This window comes from Thermobia domestica, chromosome 13, assembly GCF_964235325.1.
Source record: "Thermobia domestica chromosome 13, izTheDome1.hap1.1, whole genome shotgun sequence".
NCBI lineage: Eukaryota > Metazoa > Arthropoda > Insecta > Zygentoma > Lepismatidae > Thermobia > Thermobia domestica.
The window spans coordinates 163,072,896-163,099,845 of NC_137466.1; the positions used below are offsets into that span (position 1 = coordinate 163,072,896).

Consider the following 26,950-nt stretch of genomic DNA (forward strand, 5'->3'; position numbering starts at 1 on the left):
GTCTGCGAGTCTTCTGGTATTATTTATATCCTTAAATGCGCTTACTGCCTAGCATTTTGTGTAGGTGAAATTAGTTCTTCCTTTGATATACTGTACATCAATAATCAGTCACTGAGACTTACTGCAACGCTTTCATTGCCCCACCAACCTATCTCACAACGCACAACCTATCACCCTCAATACATTTTCAAAAAACCTTTTCCAAACTGTTCCACGTTCCTCTGCGAGAAATGGCATGACATTTATATTACATCCTATTTGTAAACTTTGCATTGAAGAAGAAAATTAAAGTTTTCCCACGGCTTTTTGTCTGCGATTTTTTTAAAAATGTATTTCCCATTATAATATTTTTCTTTTCCCATTATAACACGAAAGTACATTTAATTACTGTATTGTGAAGGAAAAAATGAATAAAATAAAAATAAATAAAGAATCAAAGAAAATGGGGCACTACATAGAAGAGAAAAAAAAACAAAGCAGGTGGATGCAGTGGTCTTTCTAATTCGAACAAATTGTTTGTGGAACTATTAGAATAAGGTTCAACAACAAAAATGTTTTAATAAGCATAACTTTTAATAAGTCTTCTCGGGCTGTCAACCAAGTCAAGGTATTGACATCCGACGTTTCATTTTTTCATCCCTCTACTTACACGCTGAAAACACATAATTCGACTATATTAGGTGAACGATATGGACTATTATTATTTTATGTTGTTTAATTCTGGGATAGTTGAAGCAAGAATTCAGAGGAAGAAATTAAACTGTCAAAGAACAGTATTTCTTAAAAAAAATTGAAGATTTCTTTTCGTGTATCAATTAGAAACATTGTTTCTGTGCTTGCACTGGTAATTAACAAATTATAATATTTATGTATTTTTGATAACCTCTTATTTACAATTCATAACTGATATCTGTGGAATTATTCAATTATTTTCTTTGCATGCTTTCACTATATTTTATGGTAAGTGTTCATCACGTGTGAGTGTTCTGCGTAGATTGTAGATACAATTTTTTAAGAAATTTGTTTGACAATACTACTTATAATGTTTAAGCTATATCAAAATAACATTTATCTTAAAACTGTTAATGCCTAGCAAAAATGTATCGCAGAAAATTCTGTGTAATTAAGAAAGTGAATTTCATAGAAGTTGTAATTTACTATATTCTATATTATTAAGAAATATTTTATTTTATTTATTTTTTTATTGCCCTATATAACTGAATACTTATTGCATGTTCCTCTGATGTTCAGTTCCTGATGTAAACAGTGATTTTTTGGTGTTGTGAGGTAATTGGGGAACTATTTAATTTAAGAGATAACGAAGTCTGGCTAAAGTTACCTGATCTATCATCGATCGTAGTCTTTCAGGGGCTAAAACATAAAGGAGTTTATAATTCTAAATTTTCTGTTACTACGTTTTTTTTTCTTTCCTTTTCAAGGCAAATTTGATGTATATGGGAAATTATCATATATTTAGTTTTCTTTGTCAAGTTTAATTAATAGTATATTTTTTTTAAAAAAATGACACTGTCACCCTGAAAAATGTTACAATATATTTTAAGAGGCTTATTAAACATTTTCTTCAGTATTAATTTTACACATGACTTCTTTTAGTATTTTGACAGAAAATAAATTGATTAATTAGATAAATCTTCAAGTATTAAAACGAAAAAAAAATGTATAACCGTTAGACTTTATGAGAAAAATTAGCGTTTTAGTAAATATTACGAATAATCTTTTTGAAGTTCATCTAGAAACATAGTGTCTGTTTAATCTTGCATACTTTTATCAGCAAAAATGTTTTCTTAAAATATCGTCTCATGTACAAAATAAATATTATTTTCCTTTGTTCTTTGCAATTAAATTTGAAATCTATGTATTTAAATCATGCACTTCTTTCATTCAAACATCCATTTCTTTATTGAATCATTTATCCACTCATTTATCCATGTATCCAAGTTTAGAATGTTAAATCACCTTAAACAAGTGTCTATTTGTTATCATGAATACTGCTGTCTGTCTGTTTCAGGAATACGCTACTGGTCCGACGTGTAATCAATGCAAGGCAAACACTTTTTACTTGGACGAGAATAATCAGTTTGGTTGTATCAACTGCTTCTGTATGGCAATCACCAGCCAGTGTCAGAGTTCAAATTGGTATCGTGAACAAGTAAGTGATTTCATTCGTAAAATTCGTCTTTAATTCGTAATGAAGTTTATAGAATGCTTGTCACACTTTCGACATTCAAATTACGGCTTCTTTAAGGTGTTTTACTTGTTTCTTTTGTTACGAGTTGTTTACCTCTTATTAAGATATATTACATAATCACAGACAAAGACGATTCTAAATCGGCATTTTGTTCCTCCATATTTTTCTCTTTGTTGTGCAAATTCAGTTTCGACAGCAAAGCTCAAGAACCCAAAAAACCGTCTCCAGTTATACTAATGTTACCGTTGGAAGGAAAGGGGGAGGGGGAGAAAGTCAAGAATATTTGAAAGAAAAAGGTAGGGAGAAAATGTGACACGATGAATACAAATTTTGTAATGAATATTGGAAAAGTGGCTCAATACAACGTTTTAGACTTAAAAAAAAAATCAGCCAGTAGTGCAAAGTTCTGTCTTTATTTCACAACGAAGTACTACATCAGCTTTTACAATTTAATCACGTTTTTGTGATATTCAAATTTTGTTACGAATTGTTTACCTCTTTTTTTTAATTGTAATAAAAATATGTTGCATAATCATTTCATAATCAGAAATAAAACAACTTCTAAATTTACATATTTTCGTTCCGCTTTTTGCTGCTAGTTGCGTAAATTCACTTTCGACAGTGAAAATAAATATTGCAAGAAACTTTGTCTCCATTTATACTGATGGTGTGTCGAAAAAATGCATGAATATTGGAAAGAAGAAAGTAGGTAGGAATAGGAAAAAAGTTTGAAAATGTACAACCTTTGTGTCGATGTTTTATGCTTCTTTTTGACAGCGTTTTAGTAGAACTGATGGAGAGCTGTACGGAATAAAGCAAATGTAAATTTAGAAACGTTCTGGAACGTATGCGAAGAACATTTATTTATAGCCGGAGCAGCAAGTAGTAGAAAATAATGTGCTCAATCTACGAAAGTTACAATTGCTGAGAAGTACCAAGTTGTTAAAAAGTAAATGGCTATTTTCGCGCTGACACTGAGTTTTACAAAGGAGAAAACACCTGCTTTAGTCAAAGTGTTCTTTATCTGTGGAAAAACATCTGTGTGATCGATTTACAAAGCTCTTGTTCTTGTTCCGGAAAAATGTCCCCTATGAAGTATTTCCGGCATCATATTTGTTTTTGAATGCCATCTCTTTCAGAGAGGAATTCAGATACACAAACATATATTAGTTTATTGTTGCGAACTGAGAAAAATACGGAGGGTATAAAACTTCTTTAAAAGAAAGTATTTTTAAATCATTTTGACGAAGGATGTTGCACGCGGACAACTGATCACGTTCTATGCAGCCGCATGTCTTCTGGTTAGCTTCCGGTTCTAGTTATCTTCAACTGGCCACACACTCACGTTTCCATCTTCCCAGTGCACTCCGAGCCTTGGACTGTTGAGTGTATACATGGTATATTTTGGCCTTTTGTTTCCAAAGGAATCATGTATTCCAATCTATGCATTACGATTACACGTTCAGAAAAGAAGTTATATAGACATCGATTGCGATTGTGTTAGATCACATTAAAACTAGCAGCACTTAATAAAATTATGCCACATGCCTTTTAATGTGGAAGATTGATCAAAATATGTAAGTGAAAAGATCATGAATATTTAATACAATGTGCTAACTTCACGACTGGTGGCAGTCACGTAACAAAAGTTAGCTAATGAGAAACGGTATCAGTATTTTCAGCGTTTTCACATAGAGTAAAATTAATTTCAAAAGATGAAAAGATGTTACTTCTTCACTTTGGCAGCATTGGAGACATAGGCAAGGGTATTGGTACTTATACACAAACTCAGTGGTCTTGAGTAACAATGTAAGAAAATACTCAAGTGGAAAAGTGAAGAAAATATGTAGATTGTTTCTTAGATTAATCTACCATCTTTCAGCATAAATCATTTTCATCAATTTTGACATTAAATTTATTATATTACAAAATAATTATTAGTAACAGATCTTAGTGATAAAGGTAACTAGAACGAAGGTCTGCACGTGGCAGTTTAAAACCTCAATTGAGGTTAATAAGAAAGAATTGAGTAATATCTGAATGTTAAGTAATCATTGTCGTTTACATGCTGTTTGTAAAATGAAAGATGTATTTGAGTAAAATAATGTGTTCACGTTTTCAGTGAAGATTATACTTGGTAATGTCTATGAAAAAAAAAACAAAAAAAAAAAAAAAAAAACAATCGCCTGTTTTCTTTACAAAAAAAAAAAAAAAAAAAAACCTACACTACACAAAAACCAAGAACATGTGTTAGCAACTTTTTAGCATCGATGAGCCAAGATAACAGTTTCCCTTTATGTTTACATTATATACTATAATATAACAAGTGCTTTAATGTTTAATTCACATAAATGTAATTTCTGAGTTTGTACTGCAAGTTTGTAATTTATCTAGATCGCTTTGCATTAATGGTAAAATCAGTATCTAATTTTCATTAATTACAATATGTTAAAGAAACACTAAAGTTTCCACATAAAAACTCTTGATAGTCTTCCGAATATCAATAGATCGATCTTAGAACACACACACACACACACACACACACAAAAAAAAAAAAAAAAAAGAAGAAGACAAAATATGGAAAAGATAGTGAATCCCAATCAAGGTTCTATATTTGTTCAAAATCTTAGAAATGAAAGTTGTCATGGACTATCTATTAAGGATCGAAATGTTTAGTGGAATCCTTCGTGTATCTTGTTTACCTAGATATTGATGATAACTGTCATTTTCACTCTCTCCAAACGATTTTAAGGATGCTTGCTCATCAGTCGTTTTTTTTTTCTTTTTCTACCTTCAAGAAATCGAAGAATAATAGTATTAAAGAATTACTCTGCTCAATAATTATTTAGTGCGTAAAAGTAGAGACATTACCTGGGTTGTCGAATTTTTTCTATGTCAGTGAATGTGTCTTCAAATAAATTATGGCATCATACGCTTCTGATGAACTGAGTAAAAGTAAGACCATCTCAAAACTTAACAAATTCACAGACTATTATTTTATACTTAGAAGAAAATTACTCAGAGAAATTTTAATATTTCTTGATCTGAAGACTCAGTAGTGGGTCGCGATCCGTAAGTTTCAACAGCTCTATTTCACATTCCCAGAAACAGAGTCCACAACTACTTGCTTCTTTGGATCAAAACGTTAACAATATTTGGCTACTTCCAGGAACGACACGAATATTGTAATGTTTTTCCATTATAGGGGTAGGTAGAGCTTGGTAGAGTAAAATTACAGGTTTGGATTTTTTTTTTTTTACTACCGTTTTAATGTAAAAATTTACTATAAACAGTATTTTACAGAAATATTACAATAATGTAAATTTTTTAATATAAGGTTGGAATGGGTGCCTCTTTGACTAGATAGTCTTGGAAAGGATTTCTCAGTAGCGAACTACGTAAGGATACGTAGGACATTCGCTGCTCTACTGCAGACAGAGAGGAGTTAGATTTTTGATAAGGCTTCACCCAAATCTCCTGGCCGGGTTGTGATTAGGATTCTGTCGCTGCTCCATTGCAAGTAGAAAGAGAGATCTCACAAGACTTCACTGCAAGCCAGGAGGAGACGGAACCGTTAGTTCTACTGCAAACCCAGAAAGTGTTAGTTCTACTTTCTGGGGGATTTGACCAATCTCAAACTGGTAACTGTCCATGAAATTGTCTCCGTTATAATAGGCGCTCCGGGAGGCGGTAGCGCTGCTGTTTTCTTGTCATCATGTAATCCGTGGTGTTGCTGTAGTTTCCGTCGTCCCCAACATAAGATGCATGTGGGTGTTGTTTATAAACAGGAGCGCATGTAAAATGTTTGTAAACACAAGCGCATGGTACATTACAATATCCAACAGAACAGAACACATTTTGGTAGTAAAGTGAACATCTTCAAAGGACGTAAATTACTCTGGCAAAATCTATTGTCATTGGTTAAGTTCTTATGGGCGTGTTGTTTCGTTTCAGTAAACTTCGATCGTAATGAGGAGACGATAAAGTAGGATAGGTGCTTAAAGATAATACTGTCTAAAAAGTGTTATTGAGTAAAGTAAATGCACGAGAGTTTTGACTGTTATACATAAAAGAAAGCACTAATATAGTATACTAAGATTTTCGAACGTCAATAGATCATCGTGAAATTCAAGAAAGATATTAGAAAGAGGGAAATGTTCAATTAAAAAGGACAAAAGAAATAGAAAGAATGTTACGACTCTGTAATTCACCATATTGGATCTTATTAATTCATGATCCCATCCAGTATGACGAACCAGACCTGACATTGTGTATCACATTCCTTGCTTTCTTCCTTTTTCTTTTTATAATCTGAGAACTATTGAAAATTCTTCAAAATTAGAACCAAGGAATAACATAAAAGTTTTAAACCGCATTGTTTATCATAACCGTAGAAGAGTTATGAGATTGAATAAATTTTATGTATTTATTTCAGGTATCTGTAGCATTCACTAGCTCCACACATGATTTTAAACTGGTAGAAGATCTAAATAGAGAGGAAGCAATATCTGAAGGAATTGACTTGAATCCAGCGACAAGAGAAATCGTATTCCAAGACTTCTCGAGAAGGAGTCCTGATGTAAGTTTGTATTTCTTTCTCTTGTCAGACAAGAAGTTTGTGAAAAATGTAACATTTAAATGTTGTGTTTATCCTGTACTAGTTATACTATGTCTTTTCTTCATATTGTCCAGATACTCCATTTTTGATCTTCCACATTGTGTTCTTTCTTCCATTGTCCGTTCCATCAATATGGGAACGATGACAAATTGAAAAATCAAGTTTGTTATTTCTTCTTTGCTTTGTTGTGGGGAAATAAATCGACTTTCGTCCGCTACTTTTAATACGACTTAGTTGCTTCTCCTTTTTTATCCATGCTATGCACAGAACCCTTCTTCTCCAGTATGTCTCGTATATCTCCAACTGTTTTCTTTTTCATTTCCGAAGTGTCTATATTTACTATTTAGAGCTATACTCCTCGTACTTTTATTATTCAATAAATCTGGCAATATGCTTCTGAGAGAATGTGTTTTGTATGGGAATATATGAGAAAATACATTTTTACGACTACAATTTTAAACGTTATTGTATTATTAGTGTTCTAGAAGTTCAAGCCAATTTTAGCATACAATTCCTGATTTTCAGTGTAAAGTAATAGCTCTCTACCATCTGTTATATTTTCATAAATTGATTCATGATCTTGGAAAACTCTTTGCAGGTATATTATTGGCTGCTACCTCCTCGCTTCCTTGGAGACAAAGTAACATCGTATGGAGGAACGCTGAATTACACTGTTCGCTACGTGCCAGCACCAGGAGGTGCAAGCTCCAGAAATAATGCAGCTGACGTTGAATTGAGTGTAAGTAATATTTTTTTACTAATTGTGATCATATATATATATCTGAAAGAGTGCAACTCACGAGTTTGAACCACAACACAGAGATAGAACTCAGTGTAATGTTTGCTTTCATTTACATTTGTTTCTCATCTGTCGTAATATTCCTAAATATCTCCCATTTGTCTTATCCGTGTAATCTATTGATTCATTAAACAAACTAAAACAGCGGAACAGTGCTTTTAGTTGTGTTGCATTTATTTCTCCTATTCTTTCTTTGTTAAGTCGTTATGACGAACATAACATGATCAAGAAAACACATTGCCATATGCAGAGAAGTTTACTATCGCGTTTAGAAAAAAGAAACTTTATGTGTTATTTCAAACTATTTCAGCCACTAAACTAAAAATTTCGTATCATCTCATCATTTTATTAGTATTATTTTTATAGATGTAGTCTTCTTTGCCTTAATTACTTATAGAAACGAATTGGTGCATATCGTGACATTTATTTACACGTTTTGGACAGGTTTCTGTGTCATTCTCAGATTCTCAGTGGTATTATTGAAAACTGCATTGCTAATTTTAATTTACATCTCATAGCATTGATAATCATAAAATTTATTGGCCTATATTGTTACTGTTCAGATGTCCTAACCTTTTTTTTAACTTATGTATTATCAAATGCTCATGTAAATCTGATTATATGTCAACCCTTGTAAGATTTCAGTCTTGGTAACTTCATTGAACTTGGTAGTCTTCAGTGTTGCTGTATTTCACAGCTCATGGAATAAATTTGTGTGTCAGCTGTATTAGTACTATATATATATTATCACTCTTTCGATACGAACTTAAAATTTACCTGTTTAGTCGTAAAATAGTAGTTAAAATTTAGGATTATTACTTAGTATACAACGAACTAACTTTTTTTATTATCATTATTTTCAGGGCAACGATATCCGATTATTTTACTTCAGCCGAGAACAAATAGAACCAAACAGACCTCAAACCATTGTTGTGCCTCTTTATGAACAATATTGGCAACGACATGATGGCCAGGCTGCTAATAGAGAACATATGCTAATGGCACTTGCGGATCTTGACGCTATTTATATCAAGGCAACCTATACAACCAATACAAGAGAAGCAGCGTACGTATTTGTTTGAGTTACTTTCATTCCCCTTTTAAAAGAAAATAACAATTAAAAAGTTTATTTAATATAAAAAGTAAAGTTAATTACAAAATTCTCACCATTGAATATAGTTTTTTTTTTTTTTTTTTTTAAATCTTCAGAAAATTTGTAATCAAAATATTTAAATCATGACGAAAAGTTACTGTTCTAAAATCTGTTTAAATTCTTCCGAAACATTACAAAACTCTGAGACCTTGATAAAAGCGTGCTGGTGCGTGAAATATGTAAGCAAGTACTTTGTTATAAATATTACATCAATTCAGAAATATTTTTAAAAAGATGCAAAATAGTACAAGTAAATTTGCATAATATTTTTGCTTCTGTTTTTAAAATAGGATTATAAGAGTCTCTTTGGATATTGCTGAGGAAAGAAACACTGGGCAATCTCGTGCTTTGGCTGTGGAACAATGTAATTGCCCTGTAGGTTATCGAGGTCTTTCTTGCGAAGATTGCGATGTCGGTTATACAAGAGCTACTGAAGGATTATACCTTGGATTGTGTGAACCATGCAGTTGTAATGGCCACTCTACAGAATGCGATCCAGAAACTGGAATTTGCTTTGTAAGTTTACTTCAATAGATTTTTTCAGGTTGTGTTCTTTTTATCTTTTGTTTTATATTTTAAAGCAAACAGTTAACCGTATGAATATATTTTAACGCATATTATTATACGGAGTGATATGAAGGTGACTGACGTATTCAAATGTTCATACATAACGTATGGAAACAAAGAAAAATAGGCAAAATTATCTGTAAATAGCCCAAGCATGAAATTTATTATGCACAGATTACAAGTTTTTTTTTTCTAATTACATCATACAGTTGTCAACCGTTTACGTCACAAGTTTGTTTGAAAGTTGGCGTACGCGCGCCCCCAGTGGCCCTCATCAAGAACCACAACTACCAATATGTTACTTCTGCAGTACAGTCTTTCAAAAACTCTCATAGAAAAGAAATCTGTTACTCTAAGGTTGATCAACTGAGTAAGCCAAGCAATGTCGCCGAAACGGTATATAACGCTTCTGAATATTTCACAATAATGGCTATATTGTTTGTTTCGTGCATTGTGAGCCGTTGCTCTATTTTGCTAAAAATGAAGGGCTTTGGGGTCAATATCAAGTCATCGTAACTAAGATTCAGCATAGTCGTCTAATATAGTTACAAAACGATTCTGAATTAACAGTCACTGTTTTTTGTTATGTTCAAAATAGTAAGGACCTACGATTTCGAATGACCAATTCCACACTAAACTGTCATCACTTTAGAAGGGTGTAACGGCAGTTCATGGAGTTCATTATGGTTTCCTGATGACCAATATCATATTACCAATTACTTAACATCATATTTGAAAATAAAAGTTTCGATCTTTATTCTTGTTTATTGAAGAAATAAAAATACTATATGATTTCTCATATTCTGGCTTAGGTCACCCATATTACTTCAGTCGTATATTAAACATTATATCGGTATCCTGTAAGTATTGTATTTAATTATTACTGCACAGGAAAACAATAAAATTTTAAAGAAAGCCACTGACCATTGTAGATCCTCTTTATTTTGTTTATTCATTTTCCAAACTGGCTAATTTTCGATTTCTTTTTCGAAGCAGCATGCTACATAAGCTTGAATAAACTAGATAAAATACTAGAAAACTAAGAAGAAAAAGAGCGTAAAAGAAAGATACTTATAGGTATTACGTAGGTTAAACCTTAAATTGAAGCTGACAGAACTGATAAAGGAGCCTCTATATTTGAAACAAAACAGAGAATGTCACATGACCCTTAAAAATTTAGAAGTTCCGAAAAGTTAAGTTCCAGATTCATTTTATTATTATTATTTATTTGAGATCTGATAACCTATCGTCACTCATTTGTTTTAACATGAAGATTCCTTCAAGAGTTCGCACGTCCTCCAGCATTCCGAAAAGTTATTATTCCCCCCAGTTTCTATTACCTTTTCATGTTTTACTTCTTTACTGTAACTATTATAGCCAATTATTTACAAAAGAAGCGCGTTCTAAGAACTTCTGTGTGCGAGACGGTCGGATTAGCCATTCAAAAGGGTCTAGGCTACCGATTATCGTTCTTGATTTGCAGCCAGAAGTTTTCGGGTTCAAATCTGACCGTCCATCCTGACTTAGTTTTATTTGTACGGTTTTCCCTCAGTCCTATCAGGTTAATACCGGGATGGTATCACCTCCTTCCATTTTCTTTCCGCAGGCTATTGTTATTCCTTGCTAATTATTCCCGCTAAAGTAGCCTCGCAGATTCTCCTCTGGCAGATTGTTAAAGAAATAAATAACTTTTAAAATTCAGTCATTTTCTTTCTCATATGACGTGTGATGAATATGCATAGTCTGGAAGCTTTTTAAAGTAAAACTATTTTCATTCGACAGTTCCAGACTGTACAGAGTTGCATCTAGGTGAAGTATATAAAACTTTTAAAGGATCAGCTTTATTGATTTGAAATTATTCTTTAAAATTACTGTTTTTCAGAATTGTCGACATCATACAACTGGTGATTTTTGTGAAAGCTGTGAAGAAGGCTACGAAGGGGATGCAAGTCAAGGTACGCCCTATGATTGCAGAGAAATAAGACCTTCACCTTGTAGATGCGATGCAAGAGGAAGCTTGCGCCCAGATTGCCCTGATAATCGCCAATGTATTTGCAAGGTAATTCTTCTCGTACTTTTAAATACAAAACTTACCCATACAAAATTATTATTATTATTATTATTATTATTATTATTATTATTATTATTATTATTATTATTATTATCTGTAATTTTAAGAAGACTGACCGATTCTTTTAATTTAGTTTAATTTATTTTTATCAGTATAAAAGCATGAATTTTAGAACTTGACAAATATTATTTTTACTATTTATGACGACTATTTTGATACTAAAAAAAATGGTGTTAATTTGACAAGGAATTATTAATCCGATATTATTTTACTTTATTTTATCATTATGTTTTATTGTTTCAGTATATAGCTTACATTGTATGTAATATGTGTTTATATTGTCTGATAAAGTGCTGTATTTTTGCCGTTAGGCTGTTCATGGCACAGAAATAAACATTATTATTATTATTATTATTATTATTATTATTATTATTATTATTATTATTATTATTATTATTATTATTATTATTATTATTATTATTATTATTATTATTGCCAGATCTTTGTTATGCGACAGCCTTATGTTCTTTTTCGAGATTATGTTTTATCTTCCTGATAATCTTTATATAGGACCCATAACTATCTCATATTAAGGTAGTGTAAATATAATTAATTATCCTCATTTGTTAGTTTCATTTTCAGGTGTTAAAAAGAACGGTAGCTAACTGTGTAGCATAGCCTATAGTCACTGTACAATTATGCAGTGCAAGATTGAATCGTGTATCAAGTGTTTTTCTGCTATATAGTTCAAGCATATTTTCACCAATTTTATTGTTTAGATTGATCAGTTAACATACAATAATGTCATATTTACGTAACTGATGAAAGTTCATACAGCATACGACATGTAACTGATGTTATTGCACAGTTCAAGCTAAATGGAACTTATAGAACAAAGAACCGATGAGCTTGATTACTTCTTATTTGATAAATGGAAAGCCGTAATGCTAATATGAAGCAGTTAATGTTAAAGTAGCTGATGTATTTATTGTCAGTAAAGTGCAGGATTTAATTTGAGATCAAATTAGTATGTAACATTAAAAGTATTAATATTTGTGAAGAGGTAATCGCTAAATGGCTAACCACATGCCGTAAACTACATTTATATTCTAAAAAAATTCGTTTTGTTTATAGGTGAATGTTGAAGGTAGAAACTGTGATCGATGCAGAAAAGGAACTTTTGCTCTCCAAGAAGCGAACACCGAAGGTTGCTTACAATGCGTGTGCTCAGGCGTGACAGATGACTGTCAATCTTCAAACCTCTTCAGAACACAAATTCCAATGCCAATTCTGGAAGGCGAACATGGCTTCACGTTGACAGACAGGTTGGTAATTTTCAAAATAGTTGTCATTCCTCAGTTTGTTTACAGTACATCATGGTATAAACTGTCTGTTGTTTTTTTAAGATTCATGTGTATCTTACTTATTATTAGTAGAAACTGAATGTTAAGTAAAATGTGTATTTCTTAGTGATAGCGATATGATTTTAAAAAAATGAACGTCCTGAAGTTCTCTCAGAGAGTCTGCTTCAATTTCAGCAGATGGGGGCCATGGTGACTCAGTGGTAGAGCGTTCACCACTGGTGCATGGGACCTCTAGTTCGATTCCAGCTCGCGTTAAGTGAACTCAGTGGTGATCAAACACCGTGTGTGTAGGTTTTCTCAGAGTTCTCCTGTTTCCTCCCACTTTCTTCATTCCACCATTTCATTCATTTCTCATCATCACCGTCTCCTTTAGCCTACCCGACACAACCGTGGAACGTAAAACTTAAAGATCTCATTTCATTTCATTTCAATTTTAGCTGAATTTATTTTTCATATTTCACTCTACATTGCGTAATATATATTCTTTAGAGGAGGGTTTCTGTCAATTCTGAATGATTTTTAAAATAACAGAAAGTAACTTTTCTTCAGGTTAATATTAAGCTCTATTCCAACGCATAAAATCAATATCGCCTGGAGAAATATGAACGAGTTGCTGCGACAACAAGGACAAACTAAAGACAAATTAAATTCTTTCAAAGTGAAAATATATCAAATGAATTTGAACCACATGGTCTTCCCTGCTTTAAATATGCCTCGATTGCATTCCTTGGAATAAAGGGATTGTGTTAGACTTTTTATGTAAAAATATTGTAATCTTATCTTAGATAATTGAGAGATGATTGTAGTTTTGTATATCGTCAAAAGTAGTCTGTAAAGGTTTGTAAAATAAGTGAAAGTTAATATATCTACTTATATAATTGACGATATGTCTTAATAACACTGTTATAGGGTTGAAAGTAGAGCTTAAATATTATATGCCATAATTCAGTGCCATAAAGACACGTGTTTTTTACCACTCTCATATCTTAATCTCTTCATAGAGTTGAATTGCTTGACGCAGAGGTATGTTTTATTTCTAAGTTTATTAGTCTTTAGTTTTTCATTGAACATTTAGAAAATGTAAAGTGTTTAATGTAGTATAGTGAATTTGTGTATGCAAAGAACATATTTCTCTCTCACTAATCTATTGTTGATGATGTAGACGGCTTCCCTAGAGACGGTTCGTTCTTGTAGATCGATGACTGAGATTAGACGCGAAGTCTGTTGGATTCTGTTCTTATCCAGTGCGATTTAGAATGAGAATAGATGGTAATTGAGCGTGTTATTTTTCATAAGATAGGTTGAGTTCTGAGTTAGTGTTGCGGACTCGCCTGTTTATCTCTGAAAAGTTAAGGTGTTCGTGTGTTAGTTACGGATGACTATACTATAGACTGAATTGAATGAAACTAGGAAGTCCTCAGTTTATACACCACGGAAGAGATAGTACTATAACGTCAAAAAGAAAAAAAATATCTCAAATTCAAAATCTTGACGTGTGTAGAAAAATATCAGTTCGAGAGAAATAGATTCTAGTGCATAAGTAAATAGGTAGTAGTAGTTTACAGTTTGTTACATACACAGTTTTACATGACAATGGAGCAAATAAAATAATACATACGTAGACATAACGCTATTCTATTCCGTCTTGTCTGGACAATTTAACAAGCGAATAGAAAAAGAAAAACTAAGAAATTTAAGGGTGCGTAAAATAAACATAAAGATTTCGATAAAATTAAAGTATTGATTTCCAATTTTGCTTTCAAAGTTCATATAATAAACTATATTCAGAATCCTTTACGTTAGTGGTTTGAAAATTTTTTGTGTTTATTTCTATCATATTCGTTTCTTTTCACTTTTTTTTTTTTTTTTTTTTTTTTTTTTTTTTGGTGCTGTTTATTAGTATTATGTTTTTAATAATACCCATAATGTATATTATTTGCTATGTTTATTTTTAGGAATCGCAATTTAGTTGTCAGGGACGGCTTCTCTCTAAACATTGCTCAAAATGAAATTAGCTACACATACCCATCAACAGCGGGTCAAAGTCAACAGCTTTTCTGGTCTCTACCTCCGCTTTTTACTGGCAACAAGGTAAAGTACTTTCAGCATTGATAAATCCTTGTTTATCTCAAAATAAAAGTATAGTAAGCGAATTTGTTCGGGCATATTAATTTCACTTTTAAATTTTATTGTTCAGACTCAAGCCAAGTATTGAATTATGATGCAGAAAGAGAAAATTATAATTCTCCAATTTGAAATTCAATTACCAAAATTATTTACTTCGGTGATTTTTCTCTTTTACTTTTCAATTCTGTACCCCTAAATGAGGTTAAAATATAGCACACTGACTTAAATAAGAATTAAATACCGCATATATGACTTTAGAAAATAAATATATGAGTTATTTTGCGATTATTGTTAAGAAATTTATAATCTATAAATAAACATTTTTATTAAATTCTCTAGGAGACATAATGTGAAGAAGTTTTGTAATTTCTTTTGAATTAGTTTCGCATGATCTCTTAGATTCTAAGCTTTTCATATGATGATTTGTGATTTGTAAGCAAATAACAGTATTCATGTATTAAAACTCTGTGCTACAGCAATTACTTTCTCCGAAAATGATAATAAAATAAATTGAAGAATCATAGTACAGATATTAGAATATGATGTTCAATTAATGTAACATTTTATAATATAAACTGAAAATTTGTGTTTGAAAATAGTATTTACATTTTTGTATATTATATGGTATGAACGTAAAGTTCTATATTCTATTAAATGAATTGAAAAGTATAGTATTCTATTTACATAAGCGTGGTGTGAGCATATATAACAGTACATAGATGTATATAGTACATAAAATGCTTTTTAAACTTTAATTTAAAAAAATACTCTTAAATTTATTGTATGGAATGACAAACGGGAAATTTATCAGTAGTGCAGTGTGAATTAAAAATATTTTTTTCCTATTTTCTCGCAGAAAGGCTTATGTTATCTGTGCTATAAATTATCAACATACTGTAATCTATATTAAAAACAAAATAAGAAATTAGTACTACTCCAAAATATTATGACGTGTGCGAAAATTATTTAAAATTACATTTTCGATATATTTATAACATTTGCAAAATTAATTTCTATATTTGGGGTATGTGTAATTTCCAGGTAACATCTTACGGTGGTAACTTATCAATCACACAACGATACACGGTCCTTCCTGGAGGATCACGATATTCCGACACTGATGTGGTAATCATTGGGAATGGAGTATCTATCTTTTGGACAAATCCAGCTGAAATCTTCCCGGATCAGACAGTGGTATGTTTACAATTTGTATATTCTTCAGTATAGCTTTGGAAATATTTAACGTGTATTAATAAAACAAAATTAACCAATGCAACAGTTATATTGATATCAATTGTGTAACAGCTTCGGCAGTGTCATACAATTGTTATGATTATATTTGTTGCTGTAGTCAGTTTTGTTTAATTAATACCTGTTTTTAATGTAACTGTATTTTTGTAACTAGATATGCTCTTGTAAAAGTTTTAATTGTCTTTGTGGTATACAGTTTCTTTAACTTTCCTAGATTCATTGATCAGCTCAAAAGATTTTAAACGATTTGTAACAACTAGGGAGAACTAACAGAAAGGAAAAGAAATAAAAGCACTTTAAATATTTTATATATTTTATTTGAATTCGTTTTGCCACACATCAGAATATTAGGTGCAGTATTTTCTATTGTTAATTTAAGAGCCTGACATACTAAAAATAATACAAAATTTACCATTTTTCTTTTGCTTGTTTTTCATAAGTGAAAGGAGATGCAACTTACCACAATCATAGATAATGTTATTCTACAATAGAAAATATGAACCTGAAAGAATTTTCAGTGTTGCCATCCATAGAAAATGAAATGAAATCTTTAAGTTTTACGTCCCACGATTATGCCGGTTAGGCTAAAGGAGACGGTGATGATGAGAGATGAATGAAAATGGTGGAATGAAGAAAGTGGGAGGAAACGGGAGAACCCCGAGAAAACCCACGCACACGGTGTTTGTTGCCATCCATAGAATTTACAGTGTTGCCGGAATAGCATTTCCCCTAAATCTAAGTTAAGACAGCGACTGGAGGAACGAACTCAACTGTATTTCATTACGTATCACGTTGTTTTGGAATCCTGTGAACTACTTTTTAAATAACATTATTATTTATTTTTAATAACTGTATGTTAAAACTATTTTGTTTATTACAAACTAAATACAACTATTATTTAAAAAGTAGTTCATAGGATACCAAGACACCATATACGTAATCAAATGCGTTTAGTAAGTTCCTTTAGTCGCTGCCTTTTTGGGGAAATGTAGATTTTAGGGGAAATGTTATTCTGACAACACTGTAATAACGGTAAAATTCCATTATATCGAAAATCGAATCTATAGACTACTTGCATCAAAACTGAGAATACTAATATGTGACTTAAACGTGTCAAGAGAATGTAATTTCTGTACGGAACAAAATTACCTCGATCATATGCCAATTTTTTACATCATACAGAAATTATTAAAAGTGTAACAAAAAAAAAAAAAAAAAACGTTAAATGTATGAGAAAATTAAATAAAACTAACTTTTTATTGCCTGTAGATGCATATATACACGTATTTCATTGTTTAAAATTCCACATACGTCCTTATATCTATAACAGAAGTAGTTGTATAGGGTTTACCTTCCACAATATAGAATTTTGCAGAAAAGGGATAAATTGAATGAAACCCTTGAAAATCTTAGTTCTTTTCTTTTTTCTGCAATTAGTGTGTGGTAACGATGATCTATTCATTTGATGCGATCTGAAGCTTTTTGGTCTCCTAATCATACTGATAGTAGTGTGGAAGTCTATTAAGAGAAGCTCGTTTTAATTTTCTCAACATTTTATTGTTCTTAAGCTTTAGTTAGTGCGTAATGTATATCTTTTAAATTTCCGATCTATAAGGTTTAAAATGAGATATACTTTGTTTACGTTGAGTTGTAAAATAACTGGGATTTATACGCGAACATAACATTTCATTTTGGTATCTAGTTACAACAGTTTATCTAGAATTAACGCTTTCTAGAGAATGTCTTCTTGATTTGACTATATAACGCTTATTGTAGTATTTTAACACTTTTGCCAGCGCTTTTTTAAAAAGCAAAATTGTAAGAAAGTTAACTTTTTTTCTTCAGGTTAGTGTTCAATATTAGTAAATTATGGTTATATCTTTTTCTACAAATAACGTGATTGAATCAATACTTTCCAGACCTATACTGTACCTTTACGAGAAACTGGATGGAAAAGACTAGATCCAACTGGTCCAAGGCCAGCAAGCCGTTCGGATATGATAACTGTCTTATCGGATGTCGAAGTTGTTCTGATCCGTGCCTCATATAGCAGCCAAATGTTAACAACGTATCTTAGTGATGTCTCAATGGATACTGCGGTGCCACAGTTTACTGGACAGCAACACGCAGTCGAAGTAGAAGCCTGTCGTTGTCCGCTTGGTTACAGGGGAACTTCTTGTGAGGTAAGTGCTAATGCCATTGAAATAGTTAATAATTTAGAATACCCAATATTCATAGATTGGTCAAGGACGACGTATCTGTCATTATTTGTGAATGAAGTTAATGAGTAATAATAATATAATAGAAAAGATAATGAACTAAGGAAACATAAGTGCACGAAAATAAGTATACTGGATACGTTATCCTATGTCTTTCTGTCGTAGTCTCCAACCAAGATATAATTGTACTGTATAAGGTTTGGAAACGTACAGTTTTCCAAAGACTCCAAATTTTCGAAAGATGAGCTAAAATTACATGACTGACCTATTCATTAACCTTGTGTAAAATTTCAATTTACGAATCCTGGAGCTCATTTACATCGTTTATTAACGACAGTAATCGACTGGTAGTATTCGGTAATTATAGAGCTAAAAATATTTTGTAATCAACCACAATAATTTACGAAATTGGTGATGGCAGGGCAAAATTTAAGTATTTGATTAAATACATTTGAATGAAATGAAGCGTTCCATGATTATGCGCCGAGAATAAGAAAGACGATGATGAAGATAATGAATGAGAAAAGTGGGAGGAAACAGGAGAGTCCCGTGAAGATCTACGCACACGGTGTTAGGCCACCATAAAGGCTACTTGACACAAGCTGGGATCGAACCAGGAATCCCACAGACAGAGCTTAACGCTCTACCACTGAGCCACTGCGGCTCTCGTAGATTCATTTGAGTACTTGCTGATAGCCAAATGATTCATCGTGTACTGTTGATCACAGTAAAGAATTATGTGATATATGACGTAAAACTAAAACTTCATATCTCAAAATTGACTTTATTAAGAAATTTTCACAGAAGAATTTCAATCAAGTCATTTAGATCAGAGAGAGAGAGAGAGAGAGACAAAAAAAAAAGCTATAGCTTTGAATTCAATGCTTGTTCTTCTGTTCAAGCCGTGATTGTATATAAGCAAAACAGAACTCTCTTATATATTATTCCGATTCAATCAATTATGTGTCTTTGTTATTGAATAATCATTGACTAGAAAATCATAAATTCGCTTTCTCTTCTATTGTGAGTGTCTATGAAATAAGTTAATTCTTTATTTAGTATGGTGGTTTATGATTCTAGTTGTCAAATAAAGGATTATGCACATAAATTGTGCATAGTTGGATACTGAAATAAAAGTGAAAACACAAAATTATTTGGTATCTAGATTGTAACATGTGATAATGACGGCACGATTGCGCAATGGTAGAGTGCTCACTTTTGGTGTGATAGGTCCCTAGTTCGATCCCTTGTCATGATAGTTTGTGGTGGGTAACGTCGTGCCCCTGAGTTCTCTCGGGATTCTCCTATCCCCTCCCACATTGCCTTTCATAATCATTCATTTTCATTAATTATCTGTCTCATTTAGCACGAAGAGTATAATCGTGGAACGCAAAACTATAAATTTCATCTCATTTCACGTGATAATGACTATTATCAAGTTTCTAGCTTACACTTGAGTATGATTGTTCAAGTAAGAATAAAATTCTGACATACATCATTTTATTATCTACAATGATTCAAGGCCTGCTCCAGAGGCTACTACCGAGAACGTGATCGCTCCTGCAGAAAATGTCCATGCAATGGTAACGAAGAGAGCTGCTCTGCCACGCAAGATGGACGCACGATCTGCAATTGCTTACCAGGTTACACCGGTCTGTACTGCGATAAAGTAGGTAAGGCTATATTGCACTTCATCCACCAGGTATATCGGTATCAGTAGCTTAATTTTTTTGCATTTTTTTAAAGGCAAGTTAATAATAAACGAAACTGTTGTTCAAAATGCATGATACTTAAATAATTATATTAATTGATATTAATTTGTTTCTGTTTGAATGAAATTCTATTAATTGTTAATGGGAATGGTCTTTTTAAAATTAAGTTTGGATGAATATTTTTGTTCTCTCAGGTAGATAGTTTAAACAGTTTGTGCATTTATTTTTTACAATAGTAAATGCTTGTTATTAATATGTATGTCAATAGTTATGATATTTTGTATTTCGTAGGGAATGATGCGATATTCTTTTTTTGAAAAAATATGTATTTCTGATTCAACAAATCTTTCACTTTGCATGTCTCTTATTTTCATTGGCGGCTCTTATAGATAAGATCGTAATCCAAAATGTGTTTGTTCATTCACAGCATGTCCACTTTGAAATATTGAAAAATTTAAATATTTAAAAAAAAAAAATATCTCTACAATATAAGAAAGGTTAGAATTTCAATTAAATCTCACTGTTAATTTGGAACTAAATTATTCAAATACAAAACTACAAAATTACATAATATCAGAGGAGAGACGCTCTTGTCCGCCTGTGAATAGTGAGCGGGAAAAAGCTATTAGTCAAAATATAAAGAAAAAATATAGTTTAATAGAAATTATTAGTTTGTTTTATATGAAATTTGTAGGATAATGTTAGCTACCGGTATAACATTAAATTTTATAGTTGAAAAATAATTGGTTAAAAGGAAGTTACCTATAAGTTTAGAAATATCGAAACCAAACTAAGTTAGAGTTTTAGATATTAATATTTGCTTGAAAAAAAAATCGACACTCTTAACCAAAAGTATATAGTTTTCCATGCTTGTTGTATGTGAAAAAGTTTTATTCAAATCAACTTTAACAAGTTGCAATTCGTAAACTTTTAGATATAGAATGTATTCATACTTCAAAAGCTTCTTACTAATTGCAACTTAAATTTGATTTAAAAGATTTTTTTTTCTTTAATCTGTACTCATTAACGATAACAAGAAATATTTATGAAGTACTATACGATCATTGAGTTAAAACTTGAAAAAATAATTCATGACTGCCCTCTAAAATATATTTGAGCCGCCAGTGTGTTTTTATGCATGTGTCTTTCTAAAGAATACTCTTTCTATTGTTTTCTCTCAATATTTAGCACTATCAGTATTTCTTTCATTCATGATAATGTTATTGCATGGTACACTTGACTGGTCTAATAATAAAATCACTTCTATAAAGCCAAATTTTAGTTGTTTACAATTTTATGTAAAATCCAATCACTTTCAGTTCAGCTATTTTTGTTTTTCATCTTATTAGTACAGTAAGACATTCATTTTCTCATGGCATTTGTCATTAATCTGCAATGTATTTAATTATCAAACGTTCGTGTTCGCCTCACAGTTTGTTAAAGTCTTCAGCTAATTACGCCCTAGTTAGTAACGAGATTTTCAATGTCGCATTTATTACGGCAATATGCTTATTTCCGTAGACTTGAACATCAAAATTACAGTAATAATATTAATTTGATCAACTGTTTTCTAAATATCATACACTGCTGTTAAAACGTGTTTGAAAACGTCCCATAGTTCTTTGAATGAAAATCTCACTACAAAGTATATCTATAGGACTCTGTAATCTTAGTTTGAAGATCCCAGATCACCAGCCATCTTATAGGTCATAGTGTTTGTAGAGGACATGCTGTTAGTAGGTCGTCGGACAACGTGACGAATGTAGTTGAGTTTGCAAATTCGTTGTGTATGGGTCTCGATCTGTGTCTGAAGTATCGAGACGACTCCAGATAATACGTTTTGTGCAATTCAGTGAGTTTTCGCGTAACTGTGCCGCTTGGATGGATAGCATGTCAGTGTTCCATCGGTGGTATGCACAACGGGAGACAGGAAGTTCTCACGAAGAGATTTCTCCGCAGTATGCCCAGAAGCGCCTGTATGGAAGGGTCGGTCGGGTCGCCCTTACTGACAGTACAATGCCACCATTGCAATCAGATCCACCATATCCCCTCATGTGAGAAATTGACTGTTGGAAACACATGGACTGTTGTTACTGTGTTCTCTCACTATTGCCTCTGATACTTATAGCGTCTGTAGTGTAGAGAGAGATTGTAGTAGCGAAGTGAATGGAGGGAAGTAGTATTTAGTTACGATAGTAGTATCGTTAGTATACGTACAAGTAAGCGGGAATATTCAGCGTGTTTGCACTCATCATATGGAACCTATATTTGACATTCTAATATTGAGAGTAATAAGTTACACATCCCGCTCGCCTCTGGTCTTCATCTATGGGAGCATGATTCTTGATGTCATCAATGCTGTACTCCGACCTTATCTGAACACTTTGCGGGACTCTATCTTCCAGCAGGGTAACGCGAGTTCTCGTACCATTAGAGCAACCTAGTATGATCTACTCGATATACACCTTCTACTTTTGTTTTATCGTGATGAGGACAAATAGCCAAGTTGCTGGCGTTTTCATTATCTCAATCAATCAGTCTGAACCTGTCAGGTTTCCAGATCTAAGTCTATCGAGCACGTGTAGGAGATGATGAGATGGCATCAGACCGTCAGTTGGGTTTCAGCAACCATAATCCTCCAGCTGCTACAGGATGTATAGCAAGCGTGGAATATCATACTCCGGTGAGACATTCATCGTCTGTATGACGGGTGTCTGCTCGAACTGCTGTTTATGTAGCCATTCGTTATGGTTGCACGTTCCTTTAAGGTATGTTGTACACGTTCTGTATTCCTGTATAACATGGTCAAGATGTCCCATGGGAGCCATATTATCACTACACCTTGTTTTTGTATACCAATGTTGAGGTAAATCCGTATCAAATTTCGACTGGGTGTTCGAAAAAGATTTCCAGCAGTGTAATATCAAATCAAGTGAGGTATATTAGATATAAATAGATAATTTCAAGATTTGTGTAGAATCTTGACAAGTTACGATACAAAAAATATTGCCTCAAATCTTAAATGAACTTGTTATGTATTTGAAATACTCAAGCTCATCGTAGTATACATGGGTGTACTTTGCATTAGTAAACAACTAAAATCTTGGTTTCTACCTCTTTCCAATCGAAACTGATTCATTTTAATATGTTTAATATATTCAGTGTTTAAGTCTATTATTATTAGCCTTGACTCTTGTTTCTTTATTCTTCTTGTTTTTTTCATTCTTGAATTAATTTGTTGTGAATTTTAATGTCTTTCTTCTTCCTTTATAAAACTATGATTTGCTGTCTTGTTACTTAATTGTATATACATTTGATTGTAAGCAAAAGATAATTAGACGTAATTCGGTTACAGTAAAACATTGCATTGATTGACTGCAGTTCAATTCCCCATTTGTTGGCACCGATTCTATATGAGACGATGAACTTAAGTGCTTAAAGTGGGGCCCGAATCATGTATAAGTTACTCAGGTTTCTTTCAGACGCAAGTATCTCTACCTTAAGAGCCTGACATACTAAAAATAATATAAAATTTACCGTTTATCTGTTGCTTGTTTTTCATAAGTGAAAGGAGATAATGAAATTAAGCTTATCACAATCATAGATAATGTTATTCTACAACAGAAAATATGAACCTGAGGAAGTTTTAGTGTTGCCATCCATAGAAATTACAGTGTTGCCAGAATAATGTTTCACCAAAAATCTAAGTTAAGGCAGTGACTAGAGGAACAAACTCAGCTGCATTTGATTACGTATCATGTCTTGGAATCCTGTGAACTACTTTTTAAATGATAATTGTATTTAGTTTGTAATGAACAGAATTGTTTTAACATATAGTTATTAAAATTAAATAATAATGTTATTTAAAAAGTAGTTCACAGGATACCAAAACAACATGATACGTAATCAAATGCAGTTGAGTTCGTTCCTCTAGTCGCTGCCTTAACTTAGATTTGGGGAAAATGTTATTCTGGAAAAACTGTAATATCTAGGGGTAGCAACATTGAAAATTCTTCAGGTTCATATTTTCTGTTGTAGAATAACATTATCTATGATTGTGGTAAGTTGCATTTCATTATCTTTTTTCACTTATGAAAAACAAGCAAAAAGAAAATGGTGAATTTTGTATTATTTTTAGTGTGTCAGGCTCTTAAATCGAACCCGGCCCACATGTACATAAATCACGCGCATTAATGATTGTTTATGTGATATAATTATGTGATTTTTGTACAAAGTTTAAATGTGAGCGAAAATATGCAGTTGTTTACTTTTGTATATTGTGAATCATTCACGCGTATTTTGTTTGATTTTTCTCTGTTTCTGAGAAAAGCATCTTTATATTCCTTCTTTACAGAATCGTAATTTTGCATTGATAGATTAATATCTAATGTTTAGAAGCTTAGTATTGTTATTATTATTAAATTTATGATTTAACCGTCTTACAAGGTCATGATGAATAATAGATATCATAGCAATTACGTTCTATCACGTTCCCTGGTTGTGGTGTGGGAGACAGACTTTCGTTTAAGAAACAAAGCTATTTTAATAATTAAGTTGATCACCAATATGTTCATGTTATATATATATATATAAACAACCCTGTCACCTAACTGAAGGATGAAGGTTCTCTTCAACTCTTTTACATAATCACCTATCTTTGACAATACTTTTCTATGTTGTTCTGCAGTGCTTCTTGATTTCGACACATACCCATGCATAAGAACGTTTTTGTAAGTCTCTTGTTGTCTCTTGGTACCCAGTTAACCCTTTGACTGCCAATTTTTTAATGGGAATATTCTTTTATATGCACATGTACGACTCCTTTAATATGGGATACTTCTGACATCTGTACACAGTTTTGGAAACTAGTCACATCTGAACCGATGGGAGAACAACACTTTTTTTTCTTTTCTTCTTCTTCTTCTTCTTCTTCTTCTTCTTTTTTAGAATCTTCTAAAAAAATCCCAACTATGTTTGAATTATTCGCATGGGACACATGTGTCCCGTTGGTAGTCAAAGGGTCAAGAATTGATTTTGTCCATCCTACAGCAATCTCTTCGCTTTCACGAGAATATTTTTTTATTTCTGCAATTTTTGTCATCCGCGTCCTACATTTGCGAATTATTCCCATTGTACACTTCTCCACGCTTTGTTGTATAGGTTGCAAGCAAACGTCTGTCCGATTTTAGTGTCCATGTTTTCAGTTCGTAAATAGAAAGTTTTTTGCTTCAGACAAATACGATTTTATTAGATATATATATCGATAGATAGATATATATGGTGGTTGTTGCTTCCGAATGCACTCCAGCTTAGCTTACTATTTTTGTAAAATTCTTTCTTCTTTAATATTACCTTTCATTAAAGTCTTCTTTCTAAGGCAGACGTACGTAGGTGTTTTAAACTTCTGTCATTGACTTCCATGCACAGTGTTTTTTAGATATTTCTTCCACAAATATGTTCAACCTGACCTCTTACTCCCAAATAAAGTTACTTTGTCGTATATTTTAGTTTTGTGACGTTGTTTGCAAAGATGACAGTGTTATGAGTGAAGTGCAGATATGTTAGACATTTTCCGTTTATATTTAGTTCAGAAGTTGAAACATTTTCAAGTATGTTTGTAAAAAGTTACATGCACCATGCCTTAAACAGTCTCAATTCTTATCATCTTTGTACAGATAAACAATTAGATATTTACGGTGGCTTGTTCATAGACCGAAACGATTTAATTTTATTGTTACAATACATCATACAAGAGCAATTCATACAGCATACGAAGGGTCGTTTGAAATTTCTATCAGTTCTCTCACTATCTAAATATGGTCATTTTTTCTGTATACTTTTTCTTATGGTTCGGCGAGATCTGGTCTCACTACTCGGTACATTGGTATATTTGTAAATATTTTATGAATTTCAGGGAGAATATTTATTGGTCTCTAATTCGTAGATTCATTGATCTCTGTAATTGTGTAGTTTTTATTTTTGTTTAAATATATCGGGTGTTCTAAAAATGATGCCCACGAACCATGGAGCACTATTCAACAGGCCAAAATAAAGCGAAAATGTTATATAATGATGTGCTCTCCGGGGTCTCCTTCAGCCGTTATGGGGAAATCAAAATTTCACAATGTGGCAACGTCGCAGTTTAACTTGGAGCCATTAGCATTAGTCTACGAATACAACAAACAGTTAAATTGATTGCTACACTAATAAGTGATGCTAGTATCAATCAATATCGACTTTAGCTGCCATCTGGAAAGAATCGATGTAACTATTTGATAGATTGATAGGTCTAATCTATGGTTCTTTATTTGCGACGTTGCCACATAGTACAATTTGTATCTCTGGACGAGGACTCGAAATATATATATATATATATATATATATATATATATATATATATATATATATATATATATATATATATATATATATATATATATATATAGATTGATTGATAGATAGATAGATAGATAGATAGATATAGATAGATAGATAGATAGATAGATAGATAGATAGATAGATAGATATAGATAGATATTGCTTTATTTTGACTTGTAGAATAATGCTCTGTGGTCCGTGGGTTCCATTTTTAGAACATCCATTATATAAAAAAAATAGCTGTGTTCTCTTAAACACCATTCTAAAATCCCATAATACAAAATTTAAAATGCAACTTTTGGTTATAACGTTTTCTTCATATGAAGACTAAACCGTATTGTGACTATTATTATAAGATCTTGTAGATACATTCAAAACTTGCGATCAAATATATATACATCTAAGAAAACTGTTCTTGCATCTTTAACTCACAATCATGAAGCGAAGTCTATTTGCATGAATTGCATGAAATTTGAGAAGTT

The 26,950-nt window shown here is 32.1% G+C and overlaps 1 protein-coding gene across 29 annotated transcripts in view; it reads left to right on the forward strand.

Moving 5' to 3' along the window:
* Positions 1-26,950, forward strand: part of trol (terribly reduced optic lobes) — a 1,284,884-nt gene that overhangs the window by 1,142,660 nt on the left and 115,274 nt on the right. For 28 of the 29 annotated variants that reach the window (XM_081736787.1, XM_081736791.1, XM_081736768.1 and 25 more), the window contains 11 exons: positions 2,030-2,170; positions 6,645-6,788; positions 7,426-7,566; positions 8,490-8,692; positions 9,070-9,295; positions 11,229-11,405; positions 12,552-12,742; positions 14,737-14,872; positions 15,950-16,102; positions 18,079-18,342; positions 19,901-20,051. In XM_081736787.1, coding sequence (XP_081592913.1) covers positions 2,030-2,170; positions 6,645-6,788; positions 7,426-7,566; positions 8,490-8,692; positions 9,070-9,295; positions 11,229-11,405; positions 12,552-12,742; positions 14,737-14,872; positions 15,950-16,102; positions 18,079-18,342; positions 19,901-20,051 — 1,927 coding nt within the window. The remainder of the gene's footprint in view (positions 1-2,029; positions 2,171-6,644; positions 6,789-7,425; positions 7,567-8,489; positions 8,693-9,069; positions 9,296-11,228; positions 11,406-12,551; positions 12,743-14,736; positions 14,873-15,949; positions 16,103-18,078; positions 18,343-19,900; positions 20,052-26,950) is intronic. The other variant, XM_081736773.1, reaches the window with a different exon arrangement.